Here is a 16224-nt window from a genome sequence, read left to right on the forward strand (position 1 = left end):
CTCTCCTTCCTACCAGATATATACACAAATAGTCAAACAGAAAGATATTTATTTACACTACTTTCTGGGAAAAAAAAAAGAATTCTTTAAAATACTGTGATCAGAGGAATTTTATAATCAAGGAATATTCAAAACATTGAGGGGATACATCTCTAATATTGAGTTTCTGTGTGATACAATAAATACACTAAAAGAAATATTTTACTGAAATATGCAATTTTTATGAAGAAACAGACATCCCCTAGAACCAAAGACTGATCCTGCTAATACTTTAGGCATGTGGTATATGTGTGTGTGCCTCTGTGTGCTTACTTTTCTTTCTTTCTTTTTAATCAAGTGACCTATACTCATTTGGTTAAGTTTCTACCACAAGACATCACTGTATGCTTCTTTTTTTTCAAGATACACGTCATAACACACCAAGAAAGAGGGAACTTCCAGTGCCTGTGGTAACATCACTTGATAAACAGACTCATTTGAACAGCAAGAGCCTGTTTGCCTTTACTATATAAAGCAGCAGAGACGTTGACGAGCAGATATTTGCCGAGTGAGGACTATGCGAGCAGCAGGCATCTCCACACCAAGGTTAGACAAAATGCCAGGAATGTTCTTCTCTGCTAATCCAAAGGAATTGAAAGAAACTGATCATTCACTTCTAGATGATAAAACGCATAAAAAGAGGCCAAAGACTTTGTAAGTTCACTTGATGTCTCATTTTGTGAATTTTTGACTTAGATTATCTTTAATGGCAGAAGGATTGAGAATGAACGGGAAAAAAATATGAGCATTTAGTTAACTAAATCAGAGAAATTAGCTGATGTGTATATATAATATATGTATTATACATTTAGTGGTATTTAAAAAAATTTTTAAATGATTCGTGACAGGGTGTTAGATTATGTGGAAATTTTTGCAGACTTTGGCTTGTAAAAATTAGCTCAAGCTTAACATAGGAAAATGTTGTAACAACTATTTTAATTATTGCCTTGTTCCTTGGAGAAGTTTATTTCATGTTCCTTGTGCAAATGAAATGTATTCTACTGAGTAAATATGAATATTCATGTTTGTATCTTTTGTAGTGGAATGGATGTGAAAGCATACCTGAGATCTATGATCCCACATCTGGAATCTGGAATTAAACCTTCTAAATCCAAAGACATGTATGTATGCTAATATGCTGAACTATCATTTTAAGAGCAGCCTGTGTATTAGCTCTATATTCTAGCAAGTGATTAATACTGCACATGCTAGAGTTTGTTTATTTTAAGTAACAAGCCAAATGAAAGTAGACTACATTAGTACCAACGTAAATTAAGTACCAACGTGTGTGTACATAATTTGCTATTTATTATACTGCTACAGTATATGTATTTAGATTTCTTCACGTTCTACTGACAGATATTTTCATAACGATAGTCATTCTAAAGGAAGTTTTGTTTTCTTACAGATAAATTTTAAGAAAACTTATAGAACTAGAATCTTAGTTCCTGGAGTTATCAAAATATAGCAGCCATTCTGATATCATTTGTGATTACACACACAAAAAATATCTGACTAATTTATGTGAATTTTGTCCCAGCAGACTCTCTGTTAATGAAGTAATGCAGTGGTCTCAATCTCTGGAAAAACTACTTGCAAACCAAAGTAAGTATGATTAACTTACTAAATGTTTTTAGGTTTACTTCAGTACACTATTAGATCGAATGACTTCATTAAAACATAGTGTTCTGGATAGAAGAGTATATAAAAAGTTGTATTCCAGTTTTTCTGTAGTCACTAATAGCTTCAGCATATTATTCCTCATTGTAGTGTGATGTTGACCTCGCACACAGTCCGCCACTGTCCTTCAGACAAATTTGCTGAGACAATTAGGTATTTCCATGGATCATTATAGGAGCAAAATTTAAAGCTATGCTGGGGTCCTGAAGTTTCAAGTTTTTAAAAGTAAACCAAACATCTCAACTTATGACCATTCTGAAAGCTACCTCTAGAATGTATTTTTGTAATTGTTGGATGTAAGAAGTAAGATACATTAGGTCAATTGACTATTTTATTATTTTCATTCTCTCCTTCATTCATTCATTGACTCATTTAGCCTACTTTTATGTGGTAGGCAGTTTAGAAGCACTAAGGATTCAAAACCAAGGACACGTGCCTTGCTGCTTTGAAGGAAGTTGAGAAACACAGTATTTAATTGCATTATATATAACATGATACATGATAACACATATATGATAAAAAGAATTTTTAAACAGTCTTGTGGGGAGTTTCTGATAAGAGAAGGTGGAGTGAAATCAGCTTGCCTTTCCCTCATCGTGGGCATTGCAATTCTCTTGGGATTAGGATCTCACTCAGAGGTTTGAATAAGCAGTGTGGTCTTTTATCTAGAGGAAGAATTTAATCCTCTTTTCCCCACAAACACTGTTAATCCCTACTTAGGGTGTCAAGTAGTTCAATGTGGTCCATCCCTCTTATCATCTGACTTAGTTTACAATCCAACCAAACAAATAAATGGTAGAAATGGCCCATCAAAAAGCCTCAGTAACACGAGCAAATAGAATCAGCATATCAGCACATTTCCTGACTGATAGGGATTGGATGGGGAATTTATATTTTTTGGGTTTTTTTTTTTTTTGGAATTTATATTTGTTAATAATAAACATGATGTAAATGACCTTCGTCAATGTTTGCTTCCCTAAAATAATCTACAGTCTGGCTAGGAGTTGGTATTTATAAGAAAAGAGATTGTTTTGTTATCACAAGAGCAGAATTTCAACTTAATTAATAGATGGAAGCAAAGCACAGTTCTGTAGCCATTGCTAGCAGCTGTGTGACGGTGGATGGGTTTGTCTGGCCCCAGATAAACTATCAGTGAAGGAATCTCTGAGATTGTCTCATCTTTATGAATTACGCACAGCTGTTTCTTCAGCATTAGCCGTATCTTACCTTTGAGCCTAGACAACTCAGTAGTATTTTTCTTACAAATTTCTTCTTTAAGGTATTCGTTTATTGGCTCAAATAATTTAATTATCTCACCTCTCACCCTTTATTTTTAGTTGGTCAAGATGTCTTCAGAAGTTTCCTAAAGTCTGAGTTCAGTGAGGAGAACATTGAGTTCTGGCTGGCTTGTGAAGACTATAAAAAAACAGAGTCTGATCTTTTGCATCGCAAAGCGGAGAAAATATATAAAGCTTTTGTGCATTCAGATGCTGCTAAACAAGTAAGTATTATCTTCGTTATCATCAGTTTATGTGTAAAGGAACTTAGATGCAGAAATAGCATTCTGCATACATAGCAAGATTAGATCTTTTTTAAGTATTATAATTTCACTGCTAAATGTTTAGGTATGTTCATATAGTTCAGTGCAATAATAAGCTAATTTTCTATATCTTTGAATATTTCAAGACAGTAGAATGAAAAGATTGGTTTTGCAAAATTAGCTAGCATGATAGAGATGGGGTAAGGAGTACCAGTGTTACTAGCCAGAATTACATGTCAGAATGTCTTGAATGAGTTAGCTCATCTTACATTAGGATAAAATACAGATTAGTGTAATACATACAATTATAGCAACAGAGATATTTTCAGTTAGTAGTAGTGCCCCCATTCCAGTTAAATATTCTTGGTTCAAGCAAAAAATAGCTACACAAGGTGTCCTCTCCTATGAATTTTAAATGACCACATCACTCTTCTGATACATGTATCACCTTGTATGGATATTTAAATTTTTCATGTCTGTCTCTTTTGCATCTCCCAACTATACTATGAGCTAACTTGGAGCAAAGATTTTTTGTGTGTGTGATATTTCTTTTTACTTCCTTCACACCTAGTATAGAGTTGGTTGAGAGAAGGCATGTAAGAGATATTTGAACTGATATCACTGAGGGCTTAATGCCATTGTCTTGAGATGTTTCAACAAACATAGTCACATCACAAAATGTGCAATAAATTGGAAGTACGTATTAATTAGTATTTCTTTTTAGATCAACATTGACTTTCACACTCGAGAATCTACAGCCAAGAAGATTAAAGCACCAACCCCTACGTGTTTTGATGAAGCCCAAAAAATTATATATACTCTTATGGAAAAGGATTCCTATCCCAGATTTCTCAAATCAAATATATATTTAAATCTTCTGAATGAACTTCAGGCTAATAGTCTAAAGTGACCAGTTCCGGGCTGGAGAGAATTGAAGATCATATCAAGGACAGAAGGAATGCTCCAGTTATGGCTCCCTGGGTGAACAACCTGGCCCTTTTGAGTGACTCCACAGGCCCAAGAGAAGAGCAAATGACTCAAAATGGATTAACATGGAAGTTATCCAGGCTCAGGGTTAAAGGCACATAAGCAAGAGACAGTAGAAAGAAGGAGATACTGTGGGACCGTCATTAAAAAAAAAAAAAAAAAAAAGTGGACATGTCAGAAAATCCCTCAGTACTGAGAAGGCCAGGTAACTCCAGTTACACAGAAACTGTGAATAAAGGTTTTGAAACCGATTAAAACATGCTATAAGCTTTAAGGTCAACTGATATTTATGCTACATATTATTATATAGAGATTGCATTGAACTGCTGAGATCTCTAACTGGGATAGCTATTTGGAAAATATGTGTTTGCAACCACCGTTGCTATTATTGATGCTTGCAAGGGTTTTTGGTGTTTTATATTTTTTGTTTGCTTTTGGTTTGAAAGAGATGAAGAAGAGAATAATGTATTTAACTTAAACTATTGCTCTTAAACTGGGAAGTGAGAATTTATTTGTAAATTAAATTATCACAGTGCCATAATAAATGAGTTTTGTATTAAAAATATATAGAAGCTATTTCTCTTTACATTTCTTTGCCATTTTTAGAAATGAGTATTTATTCCTCACATTTAACAAAAACTCAAGCAAGGCTCTTCTACTCTCTATCATTTCTTCAACATCTAAAATTATCAGGAAATTAATCCCATACTAAAGTATTATATGTATCTATTGGAAAGAGTTCATTAGTTTTCTCTTTGCTATCATAATGCATTACAAGCAAACAAATATGCTCTCATATAGTCAAGCTTCAAACTGATGAAAAATTGAAGAAGTCTTTAAAAAGGGGATGGAAGGGATCCCTGGGTGGCGCAGCGGTTTGGCGCCTGCCTTTGGCCCAGGGCGCGATCCTGGAGACTTGGGATCGAATCCCACGTCGGGCTCCCGGTTCATGGAGCCTGCTTCTCCCTCTGCCTGTGTCTCTGCCTCTCTCTCTCTCTCTCTCTGTGACTGTCATAAATAAATAAAAATTAAAAAAAAAAAGGGATGGAAGAGTAATTTCAAGAAGTAATCTAATTAACAATTAATATTTTATTGTGATTTAAGTTTAGAAAATTCAATGTTCATAGCAATCTTTTTTTTTTTTTTTTTTTTTTTGTGTTCATAGCAATCTTGTGAAAGCTGAGACTCAGAATAAATCACTAGTCCCCAAATTTAGTTGTCAAACTACTTAGGATGTTTTAAAAATAACCACAATCACCACCTTTTTCAGGGCCCTATCCCAAACTGAATCAGAATCTTGAAGAGATAGGCTATGAAAATCTACATTTTAGAAGGAAATCCCAAGTAATTCTAAAGATAATTCGGGGCTGGGAACCCTGTAATTAAGAGACAGTCATGCTGGGGGGGTGGGGGGGGGGGTCGGGAATTGCACACAAATCTCTCACTACACAATTTGTGCTCTTTCTGCTATGAGACACTGCCCCCCACTGGCCAAAATGCATTTCCTAAATCGTTCATGTCTCCAACAGTCCTCTAAGTGTCAAGTAAGTAGGAAAATAAGAGGTCACCTACAGAGAGTAGAAAAATAATCAAGATTATGCCCATTCCAGCATAGCCTATATAGCTCTATCTTCCCATGTGCCCGTGTTCCATATTTTATTGAATAATCAGCCATCCACACACCATAGTGAAATACTATGGATATTCTCAATACAGGATTACTACTCATCAGGCCCACAGCTAGGGTTTGGAGCAATATATATATATATATATATATATATATATATATATATGATTTTAAAAGTATTATTCTTGAGTTTCCACGGAATAGAATCCATATTGTTTCTACCTTAAATTTTATTCCATGGTTTAGCAGGTCATATTATAAGAGAAGCTTAGGAAGAGGGTTCAGTTTTACAACAATAGTAATAATCAAGTAATAATAATCTATCCCTTCCTCAGTCCATCACCAAGTTTGTCAATCTCCGCCCATCAACGAGTGTAGGAGGCATATCACCTGCTCTTTCTCTACTACCTCAGTGTAGGCTCAGGGTAGGCTGTCCTTGCTTGCCAATTCATTTGACTTGTTTTCCATCTGCCAGCCTCTTCTCTTCCATCCATCCTCTGAATAGCCACAAACATCAATCTCTGAAACACAGATTTTACCATGTCATCTCCCATGACATATAAAATAATTTCAAATTTCTCCTTCTGGAACTCACAGTGAGACTGGTGGTATAATCCTATTGCTCTTGTCTGGGTACTTTCTTACCTTTATGTCACACTGGATTAGTTGTCTTTTCTTGAATAAGCCCTGGCCTTCACTATCTCTAGGCCTTCACCTAATCTCTACTATCCATCTAAAATGCTCATCCTTCTAAAACGCCTACTGCCTTCCAGTTTTCAAAATCCAGCCAATTATTCAAGGCCAGGACAGAATAACTCTTCCACAAAGGTTTTCTAAAACCTTCCACCACTATGTAGTCATTTTCCCTGTCAAATGGATATGAACTGAGTTTGTATAAACACAAGACATTCTGCTTCTATTTCCAGTATTACTGTCACATTACACAGTCCAGGCTCTTCAGACTGGGAGGCATGAGAAATGCAACTGTCCAATATACACACCGGTCATAAAATAAATGCTTCTGGTCTTTGTCTTGTTAAGATGCCATGTTAAAGAGCCACCCAACTTTTGGACAGATGGTCAAAACAAATATCTAAGGCACCTCTTAATTTAATAATAATAATAATAATAATAATAATAATAATAATAATAAACAGAATAAATTTTAAAAGAACTCATGAAAGCATAGGTTCAAGATATTAAAAATACTTGAAAAGATAATTTTCTTTTAATTGGCATTTTTAACTATGGTATGGCGGTCTTATAAGACCATTCACTGGGACGCCTGGGTGGCTAATAGTTGAGCGTCTGCCTTTTGCTCAGGGCATGATCCTGAAGTCTAGGGATCGAGTCGCACATCAGGCTCCCTGCATGGAGCCTGCTTCTCCCTCTGCTTCTGTCTCTGCCTTCTCTCTCTCTCTGTGTATCTCATGAATAAATAAATAAAATCTTTGAAAAAAAAAGAGTATTCACAATAATGTGATTAACTCTAGTGACATCTACTATTTAAAGAAATCTAATCCAGCTGCTTGACCTGAATCTCAGCTTACAGGTTGTGTTCTATTGTCATACTAAAGAAGTGGCAGTCAACAATATGTATGGCTTAAAAGGCATTAACTTTAAAAAAAATTGCTTTTCTTGGATTTACATTATTTCTAATATGTGTATCACAGAAAACTAGGAATCTAACAAGATAGAAATGAGAATGACATACACCTCATGATGCCTGATAATTTTCTCATTTCTCAAGTGAAAAAAGATGTAAGAGTTCTCCAACTCCAAGTTTTATTAACAAAAATAGTTACTCAAATAATACATTAGACATTAGATTTGTTCATCAAGGAAAAGTATTTGCTATTGTCCTATATTTAATATGCATTATTACCTGTTATAACATTTGCTGACTGGTTTCCTCCACTTTTTTTCCACAGGGGAAGGGATAATTAGGGTGGATCTTGAAGATTAAATAAAACCTAACCAGGGGAGAAGGGAAGTGGGGACACTTCAATGCAGAGAAGAGTCTGTGAAAAGGTCAGAAATTCAGGGGGACACAAAAACTATTCAGTAATGGTGATTTACTTGGTGTGGCTGGAAAGAATAAGAGGGAAAACTGAAAAGATAGTTTAGGGCAGATTCTGAGAAGGGATTTAGTCCACTCCAAAAAATACATTTTATTTCTTATGTGGTAGGTAACCAGCATAATTTTATGCAAAAAAGCAAGACATACATTTTTTTTTTAATGTCTACTATGAGCCAGGCACGGTGCTAGATATACATTACTTGCTAAGTCTACACCAAAACTCTTTGAGGTAAGCATTCCTACTCTAATTTTATTGATTGACAAATATAGAAACAAAAAAGTAAAAAAAAAAATTATCTAAGGATGCATAACTAGTGAGTAGCAGACCTAAGACTTAAATCCAGGTATGTATGTTTCCAAAGACTTTCTGTTATCTCATCCTTCTTTCTGAATGTGACATGATTACTTTGTGTCATAAAAATTAATTCTAAGATTTACTGTAGAAGACACTTTCAAAAGAAGCCATCATTGAGGAAGGGAAGCTAAATGTGAACCTAGTTTGATTAGCCCAGCAAGAGAGATCAGGGCCTGAACTAGAACAGCAATCAAAGCAATGGAAAGGAGAAGGTGAATAGACAAAACTTGGTTAGCAATATACTGTGATAGATAAGAGGGAACAATATAGGATACCTCTGGGGTGTCTACCCGGATCCTCAAAGTTCCAGCAAATTCCTTTCTGGGTCTATTTTTGAGCTTGTCTTCCTTGAGGCCTTTGAGCTATAAATGTGCATTAAATAACTTGGAAGTAGAAGATGGGAGCATTGGAGGAAGATCGAGGCATATGCTTTTAAGAAGTTGCACATGCAAAATAAATTATGTAATACTTTCAATAGATAACAGCTTATTCTTAATTCACCTACAGATGAAGCATTCCACATGTTTTCCCTCAAAGCTCACTTTTAGCTTGCAAGTCATCATCCAGGCTGAGAACAAAAACCAAGGACCAAGAGACTCAACACATTTGCAAGCAAGCAATTGCTCTAAGGTTGAGAGCATCTTTCAAAGACAGGAGACAAAACCAAAGTCTAGGATTCAAGCCAAGAGAAAGGCAAAGAAAGCAGTTGTCAACTACAAACAGAAACTGCCATGGGGATAAGGAACACTAGACAACAGAGGGTGGTGAAGAAATTGACTCTGCGGCAGGAATTCTGCTCCTTGTATGGACGGCCTAACCAGTAACTTGACCGTGGAACTATTTGACGGCTGAAATGTTCTAGGGTTGCTTCTCATCAGCAGAGATAAACAAGAGGACTGGAGGCCTGCTGTCAGCTGGCCACTCTCCTGGCATAGTCTTTATTCCAATCACTCTTACCTTCACTCTTCAAAATAGGTGAATCTATTTTTACCCTTTATTTCTGGAGAGAGAGAAAAAAAAAACCAAAACTTTGTGGGTGTCAAATATTCTCTTATCTCCCCTAAACTCTTTGTTGCTATTCTGGTCAAACACAATGAAAAATTCAGTACGTATGGATTAAATCCGTAAAATTCCCATGTTTTCCACTCATCTTTTATACTCTGTCTTAAAACCCTCAGTTTGAATTAACTCTAAAAACAGGTTGTATTCTAGTCTAGTACTTTTTTTTTCTTTTTCTTTTTCTTTTCTTTTTTTTTAAGATCTTATTTATTTGTTCATGAAAGACACAGAGAGAGAGAGAGAGGCAGAGACACAGGCAGAGGGGGAAGCAGGCTCCATGCAGGGAGCCCAATGTGGGACTCGATCTCCGGTCTCAAGGATCATGCTCTGGGCCAAAGCAGGCGCTAAACCGCTGAACCACCCAGGGATATCCGACTTTTTTTTTTCTTAAGTCTATCTGTTAATTCAGTATTTACAAATGATCCATTGTATAGATAGAACATGTTCCCATATCCCAGAATGTTTATTTGGCACAATTTTGACTGCAATGATTATAATTCATACTATCTATGGAGGTACTTAAAGATGTCAAAATTGAGGGGAAGAAGTACAAAATATCTCCTGCCCAGTGGTTTTTAAATTCAGAGATCTAGAAATCTAGGTTCAACTATAAACTTCTAGAAAAGAGTCTAGATTATTGCTTCTTTAATAAATTCACCAATTGGGACACCCGGGTGGCTCAGCAGTTGAGCCTCTGCCTTTGGCTCAGGGTGTGATCCTGTGGTGTCGGGATCAAGTCCCGCATCCGGGTCCCCACAGGGAGCCTGCTTCTCCCTCTGCCTTTCTCTGTGTGTATCTCATGAATAAATAAATAAATAATTTTAAAAATTAAAACATAAATTCAGCAATTAATGACACTTGCTATGTGCCATAAGCCACACCAGGTGGGAGCGCCTCGGTGGCTCTTTCGGTTGGGCTGCTGCCTTCAATTCAGATCATGATTCTGGGATCCTGGGATGGAGCACAGGTTGGTTGGGTTCTCTACTCAGTGGGGAACCTGCCTCTCCCTCTCCCTTTGCCTGACACTCTGCCTAGTTGTGTTCTCTCTTTCTCTTTCTTTCTCTGTCAAATTAAAAAAAAAAAAAAAAAAAAAAAAAAAGCCATACCAGGTGATAGGAAACAGAGATGAATAAGACAGAGCTCTTGGGGATCCCTGGGTGGCGCAGCGGTTTGGCGCCTGCCTTTGGCCCAGGGCACGATCCTGGAGGCCCGGGATCGAGTCCCACGTCAGGCTCCTGGTGCATGGAGCCTGCATGGAGCCTGCTTCTCCTTCTGCCTGTGTCTCTGCCTCTCTCTCTCTCTCTGTGACTATCATAAATAAATAAAAATAAATAAATAAATAAATAAATAAATAAATAAATAAAAAAGACAGAGCTCTTATTACTTAAAGGCTCACAGTACTCTTGGAAAGAAAAGGGTAAAAAATAATTACAGTGAAATAGACCTTTAAGCATTGTAAGAGCAGGGTAGTGGAGAGACAATTACGATTGTGATAGTTGACCTCCCCAGCGACTCTCTCCAGGTCCCTGGTGAAAAACCAAATGGGACTGGTGGCCCTTCATCTCCCTAATGGGAGACGTTGTGTGGTGCCAACTTTCTAAAGGGTCATCAAGTGCTACCAATACTTTATATAACTCCCCTGGGCATTAATTATTGCTAACTTATTTGGGTGCTATCCACTCCCTTCCAAAGTTCCTAAGAAAAAGGGAGCAGCAAAAAAAAAAAAAAAAAAAAAAGCAAAAGGGAGCAGCAACTGCAAACTATACCTGCCTCTTCTTGAGATGCTACAAGGCTAAGATATCCATCCTGATGCTCCTCCTTCTTGCACCTGTGGAATTCATGGGGTTTATCCTAGCTCAACAGAAAGGAACAGTGTGCTATGAGCACTCAGAGATGGGAGTAATGCTATCCTGGAGGAAGGATATGGCTTCCTCCATATTAGAGAAATGATGGCTGCAACAAAATGTGGATTAAATTCAAAGTGACCCAAGTAACTTTTGAACTGCTGTATCGTGGATTAATTGCAAGCTCTATAACTCACAAATAAATGTAAATTCTGGCATTATTGGGTTCCAAAAGGGCTAGAATAAATCTGTTCTACTAATTACTAATATCATTTACCCACATCAATATCATTTTACTTTAGCTGTTATTGTCCAAAAATAATGATTTCTTTTTCTCTTTTATTTTAGAGAGTTGTGATAGATTGCCTACATGGCCACCAATCTCAGGCCCTCTGCCTGGGCATCAGGAAGACTACATTTCCCAGGTCCTCTGACAGTGAGTGGAAAATATAGAACCTTCTATGAATGTTTTCATACAGTCAGTATTTGGTTGGATATTTACTTCTCTGTAGCTATTTTCCTTTAATTGCAACTCGATATTTTACCTTAAATAATTAAGGCCACAGAACTGAATTCTGTCTAATGAGCAGAAGGGATAGGCAAAAGTTCCCAGACTGGGAATAAAACACTCTAATTGTCTCTCTCTTTTCTCCATGTACAGTGCTAGAAGCAAAGGACTCTCACACTGCAAAACTACATGCAAGAATCACCAGACCCAGAATAGTCATGAAACCCACACAAGCATTTTTGTGAGTGAAAAATAAAAGTCTCTGCGATTCAGGGATTATTTATTCGAGTAACCAGGGGGTTTTATCCTGATGAATGCAGACACTGATATACATACAGTGTTTTCTTCAAAACACTACAGAGAACGTTTTCTTCAAAAAGAAACAATTCTTTATTTCATCTCTAAATATATTTAGAGACATCCTGGAAAAAAACAGGGCAATTTCTGTGTCACGACTCAGTATTATTTAGCTCCCACATTAGGCAGAGGTTATCTCTCTGACCCTGTGATTTTTCTGTGAGATAGAGCTGCCCGGAACAGAGGACGTACACTATGGATGAGAACAATATGTGAAAAGCTTATTTCAGATGTAACTTAGAATAGAAAATGCCAAAAACAACACAAAAAGGGAGGTGAGGGCTAAGAAGCAGGAAAAGAATAAGTGATGGAAAATTTTGCAACTGATAAAAACATTAAGAGAAAATAAGTTGGCCATGCAACATGTATTTTCCACTCAGTCACTTTGACTCAATTTAGGCTACATACCATGTTGATATAAATACTTGGAAGTTTAAACAGGCCAATCATCAAGTAAAAATCAGAATTCCAAGAATATGTAATGTGCAGCTCTGGAAACATGTCTGTGGTTAAGCTAGGATTCAAACAGGAAGTATGAATTCAGAGCATCCTGGAAAATTGGAGGGGGAACTCACTAGGACCATTCTTCCTAAGAAACCAAAGTACTAACAATGAAAGAATTCATCCTAAAGATGATGTACAAATTTGGCCTAAAAACAGTGGGTCAGAAGAAATGGAGGAATTGGAGGAAATGGACTACTTTATGTATGGCAGGAGGCTGACACTCATATTGCCCTTCGATGCAGGTCCAAAAATCTGAGGGAGAGGAGAGAGCAATAAAAGAGTGATAAACACAAAAAGGACAAATTCCCTGAACACGTAGGAACATGTAGGAACAGGGTATTAGTCAAGTGATGGTGAAGCACATGGGTGAATTATGTTTCCTAGGCACTCGTTTGTCTCTGTGAATTGTGAATAACTTTTTAATATTTGGGTTATTATGTCAAATTATCTTAAAAGAAATTGATTTCACCTCAACAAACCCCCATTAATGACTTACATGTATTATTTGCACAGAGAAAACTGAAACTGAATATTATCAACAAGCGAGATATGAAATCAGTTTTATCAGACTAGGGTTCAAAAATGGGCATTTTATATTCTTTTTTTTTTTATTCTTGTTCCTTTATAACTGATTTTGGGTGTTTTTTTTTTGCAGAATTAACTATAAGAATCACTGGTTACCAAAGTAAAACCTGATATACTGATTCCATAGTACATAACATTCAGTTTTTACCACTCTCTTTGGCAAACTTGTCTACTTCCTCATTTTCTGTTCGGATTAAAAAGCATCAGATATCCTGTAAAAAAAAAATCCTAACTCCTTGGGGAGTTAGGATTAGAGCTCTGACAGGACAGGGCACACTGGATTGAGAACCAGACCACTCCAAATCTAGAAAGGAGAACTGAAAAAGCATGTGCTGCTCCAGTAGATATTACCCCCATTGTGAGCAGACATTTATGTCAGCCTAATATTTTATGTAGGTGTAGAGGTCTTGAAAGGGTCTCTTGAAGGGAAATAATGTCATTTTAACCCACCCACGTTCTGATTATTGAGAAATAATATAAGAAGATTAAGCTGTAGGCTAAAATATTACTGATACAGCTAGATCAGAGAATAGAACATTGGGAGAGAGCCAAATAGGTCTGCTAATTTAACCTCAAAATTAGATCATCTTGCTTCCCAGTTGCAGGCAGTGTCAGTCAGAGGCACAATTTCTATACAATGGATGGCATATGTGGGGAACAAATTTCCAGGTGTCTTTTCTCTATTAGGACAAGTGTGAAGAGTCAGTCCAGCTCAGAGCTCCTGGTTTGTGACTGGACCTAATAGTATTGCAGTGTCTGCTCATTAGGAGCTGGGTCCTATTAGATTATCCAACCATAAAATCAGGTGGGCCTATAGAAATCCACTGAGTGGTGGGAATGATAAATCCAGGGCTAAACATGAACAGGTCTTATATTTGCCCTATGGCAGCTTAGGGCTCTCTTATAACTAATGATGGAGGATGAAATGCCCCAGGGTTGTGTTGGGATGGTGTGTAGGTACAGGCTAAAGATGAACAGCTATTAGAATACAGTTCTACCAAGGGATGGGCAAGGGAAAATCCTCCCAGTGGCAGAGTTTGGGGTGATGCACCTGGTTATCTACTTCATATGGAAATAAAAGTGACCTGAAGTTAGAATAGACATTTATTTATGAAAGTAGAGAGTGGCTTGGCTAGTGGATTGGGGCCTAGAATGATTAGAAAATTCTCAATGATTAGAAAATCGAGAATAAGAAAGTCCAGAGGAGATGCATATGGGTAGACCTACCAGAGTGTTCAAAAGTATGATGGTCTTTTTACCACACGGTCACACTCAGCAGAGATTATTGTCCACACTAAAAGCATAAAGAATCAAATAGAATAACTGTAAAAGTTGACCTCAGCCGGCCTGTCTTCAGCCAGCCCATCAACAGAACAGCAATGGTGGCAGATAACGGACATGCACTGGCCCAAAAGGATGGACTCTCACTCATGAAGGCTGATCTAGTTACTGTCCTTGCCAAAGTCCAACCATCAAGAAAAGAAACTAATACAGAGAAAATGATATGGTATTCTATCTCAAAGATGTCAACCAACCATTTCATGACAAGTTGATTACATTGGATTTCTTTCATCTTTACTTGAATCAACATATATCTTCTTGATTGTAGATTTGCCTTCCCTGCCAAGAGGTCTTAGCCCCACCCTAAGAGGGCTTAGATTTTTGCCTACAGTTTTTGATTAACCATATCACATCAAACCAAGGAACCTACTTTACAGCAAAGGTGGTATAGCAGTGGGTACATGTTTATGGAATCCTTGGGTCATATCATGTCCCATAATACCCAGATGCTGCCAGCCTGGTAGAACAATGGAATGGTCTTATGATGGCACAGTCGAGCCATCATTTTAAGATGATATCCTTTCAGGAAGGTATGTCATCTTCTAGAATAAAGAATACACTCTTAATAAATGACCATTATATGGCACTATGCCCACAATATGTGGAATATATGCGCCTGGGAACCAAAGGATCAGAGCAGGAGTGGCCCCATTTGCTATCACACTTGGTAACTTTGCTCCCAGAAGATGAATGCTTCCATCAAAGGCCAAAGCAGAGTCATATTAAATTTGAAATCACAGGCACCTGTTGCTTTCCTTTAGCTCTTTGTACCAAGAGACCACCAAGCAAAGAAAGGAGTCATCATTCTAGCAGAGGCCATTTACCTTGATTATTAAGAAAAAATAGGGCTTCTGTTACAGATGAAGAATAAGGAAGAATTTTTAGGGCACTCAGATGATCCCACTGGACAACTCCTGACAGTTAAATGGTACATGGATAAATGCCCTTGGATGGGCATGGTGACCAGGAAATCAGACTCCTGAACAATGAGAATCTGGATCATCCCACCATATAAGCCACTAATACCAGGAAAAGTGCTAGATCAGGGTGACAGAAACCTAGGATGGGTAATCGAAGAGAAAAATAATGAGGATTAGAAGTGGCCTCTAGACCAAATGTAGTAGCGGTGTTGGTAGAGTACTTTATCCCACTGACTTCCTCTAACAAATTTTCCCCAGGGAAAGAGTCTTTTCAGAACTCTATAGCAGCTGTTTATGGATACAGCTCAACATACTATATGAAGCAATTATATCTGGGTGGTACAAGGTGTAGACCTTAATATATATAAGCCCTACTGGACTACAGGGCACAATTCATCTTAGGAACTAAAGTGCTCTCTCTCCTAGCAGCTAAGTTCCAAAGTACCTACAGCTCACTGATGAGTTTTTCTCCAGGAATTTCCCAAGTCCTAAGAAAACTGCCTCCCTGGGTTTACAGTTCCTCTTTTAGAGCAGCCTGAAGCCAATGACTAGTCAGTGCAGGATCCGAAAATCTGGCCCCCTTGCTTCAGCTAGGTCAAATATGAAAGGCTATTCTACCTCCAAAAACTCTTACTAGGATCATCTGAGACCTCTGATGCAGCTACATCATGTATTTGTTTAAGATTTACAGTCTATCTATTTCCTAAAAAGGAATTGAATCAGATTATAAAATTCACATATTATATGAAAGAATAAATTACAATGAAATAAGGCAAAACTAAAGGATATATTACTCAT

At 37.2% G+C, this 16224-nt stretch overlaps 1 protein-coding gene across 4 annotated transcripts; it reads left to right on the forward strand.

The window, feature by feature from the left end:
* Positions 1-449: 449 nt before the first annotated feature.
* RGS1 (regulator of G protein signaling 1) lies at positions 450-4818 on the forward strand. Of its 4 annotated transcripts, none has more exons than XM_077886591.1 (5): positions 450-585; positions 1080-1160; positions 1580-1644; positions 3057-3220; positions 3984-4818. In XM_077886591.1, exons 1-5 carry the CDS (start codon positions 557-559, stop codon positions 4167-4169), a joined length of 525 nt encoding a protein of 174 aa, XP_077742717.1. In that variant the 5' UTR covers positions 450-556; the 3' UTR covers positions 4170-4818. The 4 variants fall into 4 exon arrangements, with proteins under 4 accessions (XP_077742717.1, XP_077742718.1, XP_077742715.1 ...); XM_077886592.1 differs by having other exon boundaries at positions 456-585; positions 1583-1644; XM_077886589.1 differs by having other exon boundaries at positions 463-693.
* The last annotated feature ends 11406 nt before the right edge of the window (positions 4819-16224 follow it).

This window comes from Canis aureus, chromosome 38, assembly GCF_053574225.1.
Source record: "Canis aureus isolate CA01 chromosome 38, VMU_Caureus_v.1.0, whole genome shotgun sequence".
Classification (NCBI taxonomy): Eukaryota; Metazoa; Chordata; class Mammalia; order Carnivora; family Canidae; genus Canis; species Canis aureus.

Coding starts and splice junctions, on each gene's coding strand:
- RGS1 (XM_077886589.1), top strand. CDS start 557: ATGCGAGCAGCAGGCATCTCCACACCAAGGTTAGACAAAATGCCAGGA. Junction 1,161..1,579: donor CCTTCTAAATCCAAAGACAT/GTATGTATGCTA, acceptor ATTTTGTCCCAG/CAGACTCTCTGTTAATGAAG. Junction 1,645..3,056: donor AAAACTACTTGCAAACCAAA/GTAAGTATGATT, acceptor CTTTATTTTTAG/TTGGTCAAGATGTCTTCAGA.